Source organism: Nylanderia fulva, unplaced genomic scaffold, assembly GCF_048542155.1.
Source record: "Nylanderia fulva isolate GAGA-0341 unplaced genomic scaffold, ASM4854215v1 Scaffold10, whole genome shotgun sequence".
Lineage (NCBI taxonomy): Eukaryota > Metazoa > Arthropoda > Insecta > Hymenoptera > Formicidae > Nylanderia > Nylanderia fulva.
Window position 1 is genome coordinate 5,725,413 of NW_028189193.1, and position 17,982 is coordinate 5,743,394.

At 32.4% G+C, this 17,982-nt stretch overlaps 1 protein-coding gene across 4 annotated transcripts in view; it reads left to right on the forward strand.

The window, feature by feature from the left end:
• The window catches only part of mnb (minibrain), a 118,022-nt gene that overhangs the window by 91,514 nt on the left and 8,526 nt on the right, over positions 1-17,982 (forward strand). For 2 of the 4 annotated variants that reach the window (XM_085483342.1, XM_085483348.1), the window contains exons 4-8: positions 12,934-13,102; positions 13,602-13,769; positions 14,431-14,717; positions 14,822-14,968; positions 15,149-15,581. In XM_085483342.1, the coding sequence (XP_085339468.1) occupies positions 12,934-13,102; positions 13,602-13,769; positions 14,431-14,717; positions 14,822-14,968; positions 15,149-15,581 (1,204 nt within the window). Of the gene's footprint in view, positions 1-12,933; positions 13,103-13,601; positions 13,770-14,430; positions 14,718-14,821; positions 14,969-15,148; positions 15,582-16,212; positions 16,428-17,982 lie in introns of those variants that run through there. The other 2 variants (XM_085483356.1, XM_085483353.1) reach the window with 2 other exon arrangements.

Consider the following 17,982-nt stretch of genomic DNA (forward strand, 5'->3'; position numbering starts at 1 on the left):
TTTAGAAGAAAATTTTAAAAACTTTAGTAAGAAAATTCATTACTTTATGTAAATTTTATAACTGAATACACGAGGAAAAATCGCTTTTCTTATTGTTCTCATTGAAATACAGGAATGTCCAGGTATTTTGAGTCGGATTCTTTCCTTCTTATCTGTCTACCTAACCGTCCTCTCTAATCTCTTTTATCTCATTCTTTCTTTATCTTTTTTTCTAGTTCTTCTCCCTCTTTACATTCTCCAAATCCTGCACGTCGTTCGTTTTAGCGAGCTGGATATTCATAACGGCTTACAATTAGTAGTCGTCCTCTTTCTCTTTCTCGGGAACATCCTCCTTCGACAGTGAAAAAAAAAAAGATTTCGCAACTCGCGCTACGGATGGTCCACCTTGGCGAAAATGTCAGAAAGACATGAATACTTGTAGCAGTTTTTCGGAATCCGGGATAATTTAATTTTTTCATTACAAGTTCCATATAATTCGACAATTGGAAGATGGAACCTTTTTAATCCCAATCTCTGTTACTTAAAAATTAAAGAAAAATGCATTTGCAACTCGTGTCATAGACAGACTCCTTACAGGATTTTATCCAGAATAAAACAAGCCGTAAAAATTAAAAAAAAAAAAAAAAAAAAAAAAAAAAAAAAGATTTATCGACATATATATTTAATATTTTATTTTTTCCTCTTTTTTTTAAACCTCAAGTGGAAACGCCGAGCGCCAGACCGCGCGTGTCAACAGCGTGTGTTAAATAGCGTTTAGGCATTTTTACGGGCCAGGTTTTATTATCGCGACGTAGACAAAATTGCGATAAAGCAGGGCGGAAAAGCGGCGCGTGCGGAATGTAAAGCTAACTGTCGCGCGTGACGTCGCCCGACTCGGAATTTATGTCGACTCGTCATCATCCAGTCAGCTGACGATGCGATCGCGTTTATGCGCGGCTATCCTCGCAGTATGTATGTATACACACTATGTATGATACGTACGGCGACCATATTTTCTGAGAGAAAATTCACGGGAAATCTGAAAATTTTAGGGTATCGTTTCAACGTGTTTCCAAATAAGTTTAACGATCAGTCTACGAGCAAAAAAAAAATAAATCTGTGACTATCAGAAGTCTATGTATTCTTATGGTTTGAAACGTATTTTCTGAAATAATTAAAACATTGAAAGTTTGTCTCTAAAATATTTTAAATTCTCAATTAAAATTATTTTTACAAATAGTGAGAGAAATTTAGAAAAATGATTTATAAAATATTTTAGAAAAAACAATTCAAATGTTTTATTAAAATTAGAAAAAAAAGAAACGTAGTAGCAGTATGTATGTATACGCACTATGTATGATACGTACGGCTACCATATTTTCTGAGAGAAAATTTACGGGAAAATCTGAATTTTAGGATATATGTTTCAACGTTTTCCAAAATAAGTTTAACGATCAGTCTACGAGCAAAAAAAAAAGTAAATCTGTGACTATCAGAAGTCTATATATTCTTATGGTTTGAAACGTATTTTCTAAAATAATTAAAACATTTGAAAGTTTGTCTCTAAAATATTTTAAATTCTCAATTAAAATTATTTTTACAAATAGTGAGAGAAATTTAGAAAAATGATTTATAAAATATTTTGGAAAAAAAAAATTCAAATTCTTTATTAAAATTAGAAAAAAAAGAAACGTAGTAGCAGTATGTATGTATACACACTATGGATGATACGTACGGCGACCATATTTTCTGAGAGAAAATTCACGGGAAATCTGAAAATTTTAGGGTATCGTTTCAACGTGTTTCCAAATAAGTTTAACGATCAGTCTACGAGCAAAAAAAAAAATAAATCTGTGACTATCCGAAGTCTATATATTCTTATGGTTTGAAACGTATTTTCTGAAATAATTAAAACATTGAAAGTTTGTCTCTAAAATATTTTAAATTCTCAATTAAAATTATTTTTACAAATAGTAAGAGAAATCTAGAAAAATGATTTATAAAATATTTTAGAAAAAACAATTCAAATTCTTTATTAAAATTATAAAAAAAAAAGGTACATAAGATGCAATAGAATTTAAGTAGTAAGCGATAAAAATTTATATAAATAAAAATATGATTACATATATTTTTATATCTCTTTTATAATTAAAATTTTTTTATAACTGCGTTTACATAAGCAGTCTTCAAAAATATTATCTAGAAAATTATCTATATGAATCACCATATAATTTTATCTTTTATCCAAAAATATTTAAAACAAAATCTTAATCTTATCTATAAATTTACATTTATCTCATTTTTATCTAGCTAATTTTAAAATTATCTAAGCACAACACTTTTCATATGTTAATACTAGAAGAGAATTTTTTTTCTCTTAGAATTTACCCTAAAAATCATGATAGTCGTGTTATATTAATATAACAAATTATATTAATATAATAAAATATAATATAATAAAAACTATTAATACATACATAATAAATTTTACTATGCACATAGTAAAATTAATTAAATATTTTATATCTTTATTGCGGAATATTAATATTTTTATTGTAGTAAATATTACATATATAATCAGAGAAGCTCTTATAAAATTCTTCCGATATCATATTGTCCCACGATTACTCTGATTTTCAAGACAAATTCTAAGAGAAAATTCTCTCTGTGCTAAATAAATAATAAAGGGCAAAAATTTTTTTAATAAAATAAATTTTATTAAAAAAATTTTTAAATAAAAAGAATAAAATAATTTTTTAAAATAAAGTATAAAATTGAGTTTTGAAAAATTGAATAAATCCAAAGGACAACTACTTGAAATAAAGGATTCTAAAATAAACGGATCGTCACTGTACATTGTATATGACATGCACGAACTGTGTATTGCCGAATGCGATTTATAAATAGCTCGTTGAGATTTATCCCTTTATTGTGAACAAGAATCGCGTACCTATACGCAAACGCGGAAGTTCATTAAGCGGAAAAGTTCGGGAAAATTCCGTTTTGTTCGAGGAGAAAGAGAGATTGAGTCCGTCCCGTTAAACTCGCTGTCGCTTACTAACTGTGTGACTCAATAACAGGAATGATGCTGATGTCTAATAATATACCTTAATAAGTCATCTGCGTGTGTGTAATTTCGAAGTTTTGCCATTTTTTTCAGAACAATTGTATTTTATGTACTTTTTTTTTATAATTTTAATAGAGAATTTGAATTGTTTTTTTTTTAATATTTTATAAATTATTTTTCTAGATTTCTCTCACTATTTTTAAAAAATAATTTTAATTGAGAATTTAAAATATTTTAGAGACAAACTTTCTTTTTTTAATTATTTTAGAAAATATTGTGCTTCTTAATTTTTTTTGCATTAGCTCTAAACATTTTTCATTCAAGCTTAAAATTCTAAGCCCTTTTTTATGATAAAATATTCGAGATCTTATTTTTATTTCCTTACATATATATGAATATTTTAATTTAATTTATATTTTAAGTCTAAATTTTGTTGAGAAAATAAAAGGATTATTTGTGCCATTAATATACTATGTAATTAACTTCTCCCAAGTGAAAAAGAAACCCTTGCGAAATAATTTAATCCGACTTTGTATCTTTCGAGACATTTTTCAACGTCTCAAATCTTTCAAGATTTCGCGGAGCAAAAATCTACTTACAATTAATGAAACTTATTCGTGATTTAAATGCGAAAAAGAAAAAACGCACTAATCAGTTACTTCTCAAAACGAGCTAATCGCTACTCTTCTTCCAAGATCGGCTATAAAAGGACCTGCATAAAAAAATCTCTTTCGATTTCAACTTTTACGATGAACTCTCGATCTAATCCGCTAAAAAAATTAGTTAAATAAAGATAAATTAACTAGATAAAGATGAGATAAAAATATGTAAATACATCTCAGATAAGACGAAGATGATTTTGTTTTAAGTATATAGATAAAAAATAAAATTATATGGCGATTTATCTAGATAATAATTTTTAAGATTGCTTATATAAACACAGTTATAAAAAAAATGAAAATTATAAAAGGGATATAAAAATATATGTATTCATATTTTTATTTATAAATTATTATCGTTTACTAAATTTTTTTTATGTGCTATGATTCTGAACGAAAATTATCTGGAAATTATTCTAGATAATTTAGTAAAGATATCTAATACTTTTTTTTATCTAAGATGCAAATATAGATAATACATATTTTTATTATCTATTGTATATAAAGATAAGACGACGCCAAAATTTTATTTAGATATATTCATATTTTTATTTATAAATTTTTATCGCTTACTGCTTAAATTCTTTTTACGTGCTATGATTCTGAACCAAAATTATCTGAAAATTATTCTAGATAATTTACTAAAGATAATACCTTTTTTTTCATCTAAGCTGCAGATATAAGTAATCCATATTTTTATTATCTACATAAAGATAAAAGATGACGCGCAAATTTCATCTAGATGATCATCTATATAATTTTATTTGGATAACAGCAAACACTGACGAGGATGCACTCGTGCTGACGTTACTCTTCTAAGCTGCAGATATAAGTAATCCATATTTTTATTATCTACATAAAGATAAAAGATGACGCGCAAATTTCATCTAGATGATCATCTATATAATTTTATTTGGATAACAGCAAACACTGACGAGGATGCACTCGTGCTGACGTTACTCTTCCCGCAGGAAGAGGACTTTCAGTAAAGTGGGTGTATGGAGTGTGCCCTCCTATTATCGTGCCAATTCTTGTGGCAGATTTCGTAATTTGGAATCGATTTCCCCTTAACGACGGTGTAGCACACCTCTTTCTCCTTTTCCCTCGCTCGCACGAGTGGTCCTGGGTGCTGCTTTCGGTGGAGCTAATGAACGTCGTGCCGCATATGGGGCCGGTCTTGTGCACTCGCGCATAGCAACAGAAACGAGAGAGAAGGAGGGACCGTGCGCGAAGAAGGATGACGCGAGACAGGAAAAGAGACAGGAAGGCAGAAACTGGAGGTGCCAATCGTGTACAAAGTGTATTTTCTCCCCATTCTTTGAACTTTATTGCACATATGTCAAATTACGATGTACGTATGACAACATGTGTCAACAAATTTGACAAGAAGGTACACCGAGAATAATTATTAAATGCGTATACGCTTAAATCGGATTTTTCCTCCGTACTGAAGAGAAAAGAGAAAACGCGATGGGATTTCTTACGCTTCGTTTACTTTTATCGCGTTTCTCTTTGCTTATTTTTGCCACACAATGTAAAATGTTTCTGTGCAAAATTATTTTTCATCTCGAGCCTTCATTTACAATTTATAAAAAAATTATATTCGATTAACGAATACTTTGATTAAGTTGGATCCATGTTGGATTGTGACGTTAGAGGCGAGAAAATACAGGATGAAAATTCTTGCGTGCCATTTTTAGATATAATAACATATTTTGATGAAGCAACACTACAACTATCTTAATAGACTGAAAACTATTTTTCAGCAACCGTAAAATGATCGTGATGCCAGACTTTGTCATACGGAATGACTGCGCATGTCAGAGATGTCATTTTACAGTTGTTGATTGATTATGAAGGGAAAAGGATAATTTTTGGATTATTTCAAAAGTGTGCTAAAGCCATCTGAAGTAATGTTTTATCGAAATATCTTTTTATTTAAAAATGGCACGCGAGAATATTTAGCATGTGTTTTCTCGCCTCTGACGTCACAATCTAACATAGCTGCGGCGAGGATCCAGGATCCTTGATTCAGAGTCAATTTGATGAGCTTTTTCTGATTTTATAAAATCAATATTTTATAAGACTAATAATAATTTCTTAATTTATATTATACAAAATTTATACACTGAAAAAAATTGTTATATATATTAATATATAAATATTTATTAATTAAATAATATTTATTACTTTTCTGTTTTGAAAAGGATTTTCTTACATTAAATACATCTATTTTTGACATATATCACATCAATATTATTGGTTTCAAATCAATTATTTATAAAGCAGTATTGAAATATTACAAATATTTATTCGAACTCGATAAATTTTTTTTCAGTGCATTACGCAACACTGTTGTGCATTTCCGTCTTGCTTTGTGCACGATGAATGAAAATTCGCGCAGACACAATTTTTCGATATTCCAAAGAGGTGTCCGTCCCTGGCCATGTATTCATCTTTCTCGCCGGTGTCGTATTGCTATAGTCAAGCTAGGTCGAGGAAGACGAGAGAAAGAGACGGAGCGAAAAAGAGCAAACGGAAGTTCCAGTGATCGGAGGGACTGGAAGGGTGGGTCGTCATCACCTGGTCGGGCGTCCTCCGATGCTGCTCGCGAACAGACACGACAATGAAATCCGTATAGGTAGGCTTTGCTTCGGCAAATTTCGCGTTGGTCCATACCGGTTTCACGCATTTTTTTTCTACACGCGCCAGCGAAACCGAATCGAAGGCTGATGATGCGATTCGGTTGACACATCACATCGCCTTTTACCCGGCATCAACGAATCTTGGTCTCTACGATAATAAGGCGCACACTTGGTCTTCTCCGTCTATTAAATAATGCAGGATGTCCCATAGGAAAAGGCTCCAACCAATCAGCTGTCATTTTTTAACGCATGCAGTTATTGAAAAGAAAAATTATTGTGTTAGAAAGAGGAAAGTCTAGAAAATGTTTATTTTATTGATGAAAAGTAATGAAAACAGTGCTGATAATCACATGATAAATATATTTAACAATGCGCCAGATTTGATAGCAGAATCATCAGTAACATTGAAAATGAGATGTTAGAATAAGCTTTTACGAGTTTTCGTAAAACCACAGAATTTTCTACAAATTGTTAATGGTTTTCGCACTTTTCGAAAATATTTATCATTAGTTTACATATACGATTATTAACACTTTTTTCAATCAAATAAACTGGTGCGCGAACATTTTATCTTTACGACACAATTTGTTTTCTCAATAATTGTATGCATTAAAAAATGACAGCTGATTAGTTTCAGCAATTTTTTATGGGGATTTTTGATTTTAATCAAAGCGATGGAGTTTCCACGAGCTTTAATTAGGAGTCGATTCGATTCTCGCTCGACTTCTCTTTTCGAAATTAAGATATGAATTAATGTACAAGTTTTTTTTTTCTACGAGACCCGTCGTCCTCGACTGCGGTAGGTCAAGTGTCACGTGACTTTTCGTATTATCGGGTGAAAAAACGGTTCGATCGAAAAATCTTGCGTCTCTGAAGATGGAGAAGAAGTTCGAGGAAGTTCGCGAATTAAATTCCCGATATTCCATATGACTAACCCACATTGCGGCGCGAAATGAGGTCACTTCACCTTGGAAGAACCGCGTCTATGACTAATTAGAAGTTAAAACCGGATGTTTCACCGACGCCTCGATGAATATATATTGTTTCGCTCGCGACAGACCGAAAAAGTTTGACGTTTTCGATCCCACGTGGGGATCAAACCGACTTCAGCTCCCGGGGAGAGAACCGTCCTAAATTAAAAAGGAAGAAATGCCATTTATTCAGATGAGGGTGTCTCGAATGCTTTAATTCTAAAATTCTATGGCGTGCATAAGGAACGGGAAACTCTCTTTCTCTCAGAGAGTTACTTCCACCCGCCAAAGGATGGAAGACCTCGCCATAAATTAAAATAGCTTGGAAATTATATTTCGAGCAATCGTATTTATGAATTAACGACAGAAATACTGTGGTGAACATTTTTCATGAAAACCGTGAAAGCAATATCAATCTATATCTTTTTATCTTTAAGATTTATTTTTATAATAAATAATACATTATTATTAATTTATTTTTAATATCCAAAATATGTAATACATTATTATTAAATATATATTTTATAATATTAATATACATATATAAATTATTAGTTTTAATAAATTGCAAGAAATATTATTTCTTAAAAAACACTTAAAATATAAGACTTTTCAATATACTTACTTAATAAAATCTAATTTACGTACGAAGGTTCATCAGCACACGAACTGTCAAAAACGTCATCTCACAAATTTTTCATTATACGAGTCTCAAGAAGCTAATTAATTATCGGAAACTCTTTTAATAAATGTATCGCACATCGTAATAAAAAATGTTTAATTTTCCTCGGCACTTTTCACGTTCTTGTAAGAGGTATGAATTATTCGAACGTGTTTCTTCGGCTTTGCAACAATAAGCAACGAGATAGGAGGAAGATTTTCGTCCTGTCTGTTCCTTTTATAAATAATTGAGCTGACACGTAGTGTCGAAGTCAAAAATAAGTCCGTCGTCCAAGGGGACTAGCAGGAGGGAGACGATTCTCTTCCGGAAAGTGTTGGAAGAGAGACCTCTCCCGGGCATATCGAGAGAAAGAGAGGGTTCATTAGTCGCGTCGCGGCGAATAGGTGCCTTTCTCGTATACCCTTCTTCGACCGCAGGGGATACACACAATCGATGCCGAAATAGAGTAACTAGACGCCGATACAGCACTGACCATCACCGTGTCGATGACCCGGGTGGTGCGGATGGAGGCGCGCCAGAGCGCCGAAACAACCACCTCGATCCCGCCCGATTCGCGAGGGGGATTTTTTCGCCTTCTCCATTCCTGGTTTTCGAAAAGGAGCCTGCATCAAATAGTCCAGTAAAACTAGACTTTGACTTCATGAAAATTAGGAGCCAGCTGAAGCACTTCTTTAAGAGGTGCAGAAAAATTCTAAACTTTATCGTACGTTTTACTCAAAAACGATTAGTTGTATGAAAACAAGTATAATAACCTTTTTTGTAAGGAATTTTATGAGCTACAATTTTGATAATAGCTATTTTTCTCGAAAAATTGATAGTTTTCGAGATAATGGCAAAAACTAAAATTTATCCCTCTGGCTGAAATTAAGGGTACTTTTATTAGAACATCGAAATAATGGTCTTCACACAAATTCAGCTTGTTCCTAATTTTTATGAAATTTTGTCCTTTTCAAGTTTAATTTTAGTGGACTACAAATATGTACCTACACTGAAAAAAAATTGTTAACTTGACTAAACCTTTTAACTAAAATTATTTAGTTAATTAAACATATAAAAATATTTTAAATGTGTAACATATTAAATCTAACAAAACGTATATTTGACTTAAAAACTAATATATGTTCAATTAACAAAATAGTAATTTAGTTATGAAAGATTTAGTGAAATTAACAAATTTTTGTTTCAGTGTAGGATTTTAACTTTTAGTGAAATTGACTTTTTTTTTTATATGTTGTTAAATTATGTTCTGCCGAACAAAATATGTAATTGATGTAATGCTAAATATTGGATAGTACTGAGTTATAGTCATAGTCAAACAACTCGTAGAGCTCAAATTTTTTGGTGTTTTACTGGCTGTAAATCAGTAACTATTTATTATAAATAGCTTACGAGCTTATTACATTTTTGTTCAGCAGGTCATAAGTTAAAACATGAGAAAACCAGCTGATCTTATCAAGATTCAATTTTATATAATTAGTATGGGATTCTTGAAGCTACATAAGATTCTAGATGAAATTGAATTTCAGCTGATTTTATCGGAATTCAATCTAGGATTTCATCTAGAATTTTATATAGATTCAAAAACCTATTAATTATATAAAATTGAATCTTGGTAAGATCCAGCTGTGAGGAAACAGCTGATTTTATCAGAATTTAATCTAGGATTTTATATAGATTCAAAAATCTACTAATTATATAAAATTGAATCTTGGTAAGATCAGCTGTGAGGAAACAGCTGATTTTATTAAAATTTAATCTAGGATTTTATATAGATTAAAAAATCTACTAATTATATAAAATTGAATCTTGGTAAGATTAACTGTGAGAAAATCAGCTGACTATCAGAATTCAATCTAGGATTTTCTCTAGGATTTTATATAGATTCAAAAACCTACTCTCTAAATTTCTTGGAGTGAAAACTGAACAATCTCATTCCAAAAGAGTGCAATCTCATTCTTTTGGGGTAGAATTCCACTCTTTTGGAATGAGATTGTTCAGAGTGGAATTTTACTCCAAAAGAGTGCAATCTCACTCTCTTGGGATAAAATTCCACTCTTTTGGAATGAGATTGTTCAGTTTTCACTCCAAGAAACTTAGAGAGTAGTAATTATATAAAATTGAATCTTGATAAGATCAGCTGGTCTTCTCTCATGATTGCTGAACAAATAAGCTACAATGTATGAAGAAAAAAAGGAGGCAATTCCACACAAAAAATCCCATTTGGTGCGGGGTTCTTCGTCCAAATCTGGATGCCGTGTCAAACAGCTGATTTTACCAGAATTTAATCTAGGATTTTATATAGATTAAAAAAATCTACTAATTATATAAAATTGAATCTTGGTAAGATGAGCTGTGAGAAAATCACCTGACTATCAGAATTCAATCTAGGATTTTCTCTAGGATTTTATATAGATTCAAAAACCTACTCTCTAAATTTCTTGGAATGAAAACTGAACAATCTCATTCCAATAGAGTGCAATCTCACTCTTTTGGGGTAAAATTCCACTCTTGGAATGAGATTGTTCAGTTTTGGAATGAAAACTGAACAATCTTATTCCAAAAGCTCACTCTTTTGGGGTAAAATTCCATTCTTTTGGAATGAGATTGTTCAGTTTTCACTCCAAGAAACTTAGAGAGTAGTAATTATATAAAATTGAATCTTGATAAGATCAGCTGGTCTTCTCTCATGATTGCTGAACAAATAAGCTACAATGTATGAAGAAAAAAAGGAGGCAATTCCACACAAAAAATCCCATTTGGTGCAGGGTTCTTCGCCCAAATCTCGATGCCGTGTCAAACAGCTGATTTTACCAGAATTTAAAATCTAGGATTTTATATAGATTAAAAAATCTACTAATTATATAAAATTGAATCTTGGTAAGATGAGCTGTGAGAAAATCAGCTGACTATCAGAATTCAATCTAGGATTTTCTCTAGGATTTTATATAGATTCAAAAACCTACTCTCTAAATTTCTTGGAATGAAAACTGAACAATCTCATTCCAAAAGAGTGCAATCTCACTCTTTTGGGGTAGAATTCCACTCTTTTGGAATGAGATTGTTCAGAGTGGAATTTTACTCCAAAAGAGTGCAATCTCACTCTTTTTGGATAAAATTCCACTCTTTTGGAATGAGATTGTTCAGTTTTCACTCCAAGAAACTTAGAGAGTAGTAATTATATAAAATTGAATCTTGATAAGATCAGCTGGTCTTCTCTCATGATTGCTGAACAAATAAGCTACAATGTATGAAGAAAAAAAGGAGGCACATCCACACAAAAAATCCCATTTGGTGCAGGGTTCTTCGCCCAAATCTGGATGCCGTGTCATCGTCGTCCAATGTTCAATTCTCCCTTCTTCATCTCATCCGGATGGAGAAGAAGCATCTCTTCTTCGAGAGACTCCCGAGGAGAGTCTGGTCTCCTATCGGCTTTCGCACGGCATGGTTTTCACGTGGTCTCGCGAGCATATCGATTCCCGGACGAGGCGGCAGATCGGATTCTGCGCCCTTTTCGCTCTCGACTCCCTCCACCCTTCATCCACCCTCTCGTCGCGCGCCATCCTTTCACCTTCCTAGACGAGGGATATTTACGGCGAATATGACGCTTTTTAGGAGGAGAGCGAGAGAAACACACACGGAGGCGGAGAGGGTGGGAAGGGAGGTAGAGAGGGATGAGAGAGGGTGGATAATCGTGACGGCATTTTGACCAGGGCGTGCTTTTCAGGCGAATAAGGCGGCATAACCGCGGATTTATATACGTCGTGAAAAATATAAGCGAATCGATCGGACAAGCGTTCTCTCTCTCTCTCTCTTTCGCGAAACGTCATGGACCTCTACTAAGGTCTACCTGTGCGAGCAGTGTTTGCTGTTATCTAAATAAAATTATATAGATGATCATCTAGATAAATCTTATCTTTAGATAGATAATAAAAATATGTACTATTTATATATATCTGCATCTTAGATGAAAAAAAGTATTATCTTTACTAAATTATAATTTTCAGATAATTTTGGTTTAGAATCATATAGCATATAAAAAATACTTATATAGTAGAATTCGAGTAGTAAGCGATACAAATTTATAAAAATATGAATATATCTAGATAAAATTTTGACGTTGTCTTATCTTTAGATAAATAATAAAAATGTGTACTCTCTATCTATATCTGCATCTTAGATGAAAAAAAGTATTATTACTAAATTACTAAATTACTACTTTACTAAATTATCTAGAAGAATTTTGATTCAGAATTGTAGCACATAAAAAAATACTTAAATAGTAGAATTTAAGTAGTAAGCGATAAAAATTTATAAATAAAAATATGAATACATATATTTTTATATCCCTTTTATAATTTTCATTTTTTTATAACTATGTTTATATAAGCAGTCTTAAAAATTATTATCTAAATGAATCATTATATTATTTTATCCTTTATCCAGATATATTTAAAACAAAATTATCTTTATTTTATTTAAAATGAATTTATATCTCTAAAAATTTTTCTAAAATCTAAAAATTTTTTATCTCATCTTTTAGTCTGATTGATTGATTGATTGATCAGCGTAGACGAACGTTCGATCGATTGTTCGAATTTTGATTATAAACGTGCTAATTAGAGTTAATTATCATTTTTTATATGATGCAATAAAACAGTTTTTTTATAATAAATATTAGAGCGTTTTTTAATAATAAATGATGTTGAGAAGAAAATTCGAGTTGTGATTAAAAATAAGGGAAATAAAATAGAAAAATATTACGTAATCATGTGCGACATATAATATAATATAATATAGGCTGTTGTATTTATAAAATTATTTAGTTTATCATATGATAATTGAATATTTTTATTCTCACATTTTGGATATCTTTTCGCAGAATTTTATTAAGGAATTTTGCAACGATTGCTTACATCGATTTCTTTTCCAGGTTTACTATGCGAAGAAGAAAAGGAGAGCACAGCAGATGCAAGGAGAGGATGGTTCGCATAAAAAGGAGAGGAAACTTTACAACGATGGCTGGGACGACGATAATCACGATTATATTATCAAGAATGGGGAAAAGTTCCTCGATCGATACGAGATCGATTCATTAATAGGTAAGAAAAGACTGGAAAGGAGTTATATAATTTGAGCACACGAACAATATCGGAATAATTGATGACATGAGATATTTTTAAATTAGGTATGTAAAAAATTATGTATCGATGTTTTACTTCTCGTAAGATTTTGCGTATATTTTTTCCTAACGAAATATATTAAATATATACACTGAAAAAAATTGGTTAACTTGACTAAATCTTTCAACTAATATTTTGTTAATTGAACATATTGTATAAAAAATATTTAAATTAAATCTAACAAAATGTATATTTTACTTGAATACTAATATATGTTCAATTAACAAAGTAGTAATTTAGTTGAAAAGTTTAGTCAAGTTAACAAATTTTTTTCAGTGTACAAATTAAAAACGAAAATGGTATATTAGTAAATTTTCATATACTATACATATATATTATTTTCTTTTTAAATACTTGTATATTATTTTGTAAAGGTAATCATTTATTCTATAGTTTTCTAACATTTTTTGTTTTACAGGTAAAGGCAGTTTTGGCCAAGTAGTGAAAGCGTTTGACCACGAAGAGCAGACGCAAGTGGCAATAAAAATCATCAAGAACAAGAAGCCTTTTCTAAATCAAGCGCAAATCGAAGTTAGGCTATTGGAAATGATGAACAGAGCGGATACCGACAACAAGTATTATATAGGTATACTCACGAGAAATATAAGCATTGTGTATTTTATATGTACACACACACACACACATACATACATGTCCCATAGGAAAATGCTGAAACTAATCAGCTGTCATTTTTTAATGCATGCAGTTATTGAGAAAACAAAAATTATATTGAAAGAGAAAAATCTGCATTTTTAATGGATATAAATAAAATGTTTGTACTCCACTTTATTTTATTGAAAAAAAGTAATGAAAAAAGTGCTAATAATCTCATATGTAAACTAATGATGAATATCTTTGAAGTGCCGCACCATTTGAATTTGTACAAAAGTCTGTTGTTTTACGAAAACTACATTTTTTGTCATTTTTAATGTTATTGGCGATTCTTTTAATAGCTGCTATTAAATCTGGCACTGTTGAAAGTATTTATTATTAGTTTATGTAATTTTGTGATTATTAGCATTTTTACTTTGTATCAATAAAATAAACTGGTATACACAAACATTTTATTTATATATCCATTAAAAACTGCAAACTTTCCTCTTTCCAACACAATTTTTGTTTTCTCAATAACTGCATGCATTAAAAAATGACAGCTGATTAGTTTCAGCATTTTTCTACGGGACACTTTGTATGAATATTCTTGACGCGTGCAACGTCTAATACCTTCTTCTTTCTCTCGATTACAGTTAAACTGAAGAGGCATTTTATGTGGCGGAATCACTTATGTCTGGTATTCGAGCTGCTGTCGTATAATCTGTATGACCTACTTAGAAATACGAATTTCCGAGGAGTGTCATTAAATCTGACAAGAAAGTTTGCACAGCAACTGTGTACTGCCCTCTTGTTCCTGTCTACACCGGAATTGAACATCATTCACTGTGATCTGAAACCCGAAAACATCCTTTTATGCAATCCCAAACGAAGTGCGATAAAGATAGTCGACTTTGGTAGTTCGTGTCAACTTGGACAAAGAGTGGGTATCTTATAAAAAGACGTTAATTAACCCTTAGCCCTGTTCTCGGAGTTGTTCCTCGAACCGTCTCATTTGCTTCTCTTCTTTTTTTCCTGTGTTTGTAGATATACCAGTATATTCAATCCAGGTTCTACAGATCACCAGAAGTTCTATTAGGAATACCTTATGACCTCGCGATAGACATGTGGAGTCTGGGATGTATTTTAGTAGAAATGCACACGGGAGAACCTTTGTTTAGTGGGGCCAATGAGGTAATAAAAACGAACCCAAAAACCCAATTGTTACGCGTGTTCTGTTTAATCCAAAAATCCATAGCTCTCGATAAATCTCATCAATGGCACGAGACGCTATCGGATTTTACCGGCCATATTCGCGCAATGACAATGACAAATGAACTTTGACAATATAAAGAGATTCTGTATGATTTGCAGGTCGATCAAATGAACAAAATCGTAGAAGTACTAGGAATGCCGCCAAAACACATATTGGACCAAGCGCACAAGGCGCGGAAGTACTTTGACAAAGTCCCCACGGATGGCTCGTACGTGCTGAAAAAGTCCAAGGACGGTAAAAAATACAAACCTCCGGGCACGAGGCGCTTGCACGATATTCTAGGTGTCGAGAGCGGCGGCCCGGGTGGCAGAAGGATAGGCGAGCCCGGTCATTCGATGTCCGACTATCTCAAGTTCAAAGACCTAATCGTGCGGATGCTGGACTTTGATCCGAAGACGAGGGTGACGCCGTATTACGCGCTCCAACACAACTTCTTCAAGAGGACGGCCGACGAGGGGACCAACACGAATGTCGCCGCTGCGAATAGCGCGAGCACGAGTCCGGCGGTGGTGTCGATGAGCCAGGATCATGGTGAGTCGTTGGCCGAGCCGCGCCGCATTCTTCGATCTCGCCGAATCATTTGTGTAACATAGAGGAGAGAAGTAATACGATTTACGCATTTGTGTGCTTCACATCTGAGTTTCTTCGAGACTCTGGCAGGTTTTCAACATACATTGTGCGCTGTTTTTCTTTATATATGTATATATATATATATATATATATATATATATATATGTTTCCGTGTTTGATATCGATTCGAATAACGTGAACTACTCTCTGCTAAATGTGTTAAAGTTGAAAACATGTCAGATTTGCATTATGTCACGATAACTGTACGTTAAAACGATTAATTGCAGCGAGAAACATGATCTTACTTATCAAAGTATGGCTCTATGTCGCTTGATTTCATTCATCATTCATTATTAATATCATACTTGATTGCCTGATGATACATTTTAATCCATAGTTTTTTCTCTGAGTCGGCCTTTGTCGCAAAAACGCGAACGCCGATGCAGAAGGAAACTTTGCAATTTTCACTGCCCACTTGATAGATAATTTTATATAAAAATGTAATAATATAAGAAAAGAGGCAGATATCTAAAAATAAATAATTAACTGCAATTATATATTTTGTTCAGGCTGCAATAAAGTCTTTTGACAGTTGCTTACAGGAAATTTCATCGTTCTTACAAACGATTTAAGACAGAAAAATACAAACGTTTGATTGTGGCTAACGATACCTCTGAGCTGTTATTCTGAATAATTGAGAGCACAAGGTAGATATAAACAGAAACTCAGGACGGACAGTTGTATTTTATATTGAGAGTTTAGGAAGGTTTTGATTTGTGCAGAAAATAAATTCTCCATCTCTGTTAATTATTTATCCTACGAAGTGAGATGTTTTTAGCATTCTCCTCGAAAACCCGACTAACTGACCAGGATAATTAACATATTAGGCAACGTTTCGATATGAATGAACGGCGATTCTTCCCTTTCCTTTTTTTATTTTTTTTTTAAATAATAATACACTTTTTATTTTCTGCGCAAACTAAACGATACTTGTTGTTGCCCGTAGATATGATGGGGGGACAATACGTGGCTCGATGACTGTCGTATCCGCGGGGCGGCGACGACCTGTCCTAGGCCCCAACCCTAATCTTACTTACTAACATAAGTAAGTTCTGTCTAACAAACAATCCTACACACTAACACACACATAGACACGATACACGATACAGATACACACGCTAAAAGATTAACGATGTCCCTAATAATCATATATCCTGGCCTCGGATGTATTGCGCGAAGCCTTTGCTTGCTTGAAAAGATTACTATTCCCTATCTGAGAGACATGGATTGACGTTCCTCTGTAGCCCGTGTCCTCTCGAATTTTATTAACACAATGTATTTGATACAATACTTATACAGAATGTCCCAAAAATTCTGTTAAATATCTCGAAAACAAAGGTTTGTTGAGACAAATGTTTCGGATAAAAATTGTAAGGCTTTAAGTAGTAATAATACTGTAATTATAAATAGCATTATTAAATTTTCCATGGCCTTAATAATGCTATTGGTCACACTACTGTAACGTCACTATTTATTGCGTCACTTGAAGCCCTACAACTTTTATTTGAAACTTTTTCTTCAAAAAGCTTATGTTTTCCAGACATTTGACTGTTGCAGGACTTTTGGGACACCCTGTATTACAGTGTCCACTATATACGAGGTCGATCATTCGTTTTATTACATAAGACTGTCCTTTTTGATGACAATATCTTAGAACATATAAGGACAAAAAAAAATAAAAGGATAAAGAACGTCGTGTGACTGCTGGAATATGTTTCTTCTTTCCTATATCGTTTTGCTTTCGCCGATGATGATCGAAAGCGATTTATGATGATGATGATGATGATGATGATGATTGTTTGTACATTGAATATTGTCGGGGATGATGGATTTCATTATCACGATTGCAAAACATATTCCAACTGAAAGTAAATTGCATCTCTGTGTTAATTGCGAATTTCTGTTTTGTAGAAAAGTCACATCATTGTCTTCTAGTTTTGTTATGCATGCTTTAGCTGCTTACATTGTGCACTTTACCAAGTGCAGTGCTGTAAATGGGACATGAAATAGTAACGTTTTTGTGAATAATAAGTCTTATCCGTCTCAATAATATATATATATATATATATATATATATATATATATTTATATATTTATATATATATATTTATTTATTTATTATAAACCCCTCTTCTTAAGTTTGTGCTAATGTATGGCCCCAATTGCACATCAACTATTACGTACATAATTAAGAGAAGATCACGCTGCATCGCGATTATATAAAGGATGACAAACCAAAGAATCCGTGTCTTCTTTAAATGACGGTATATATGATGTAATTACTCGAATATTACGAACGATG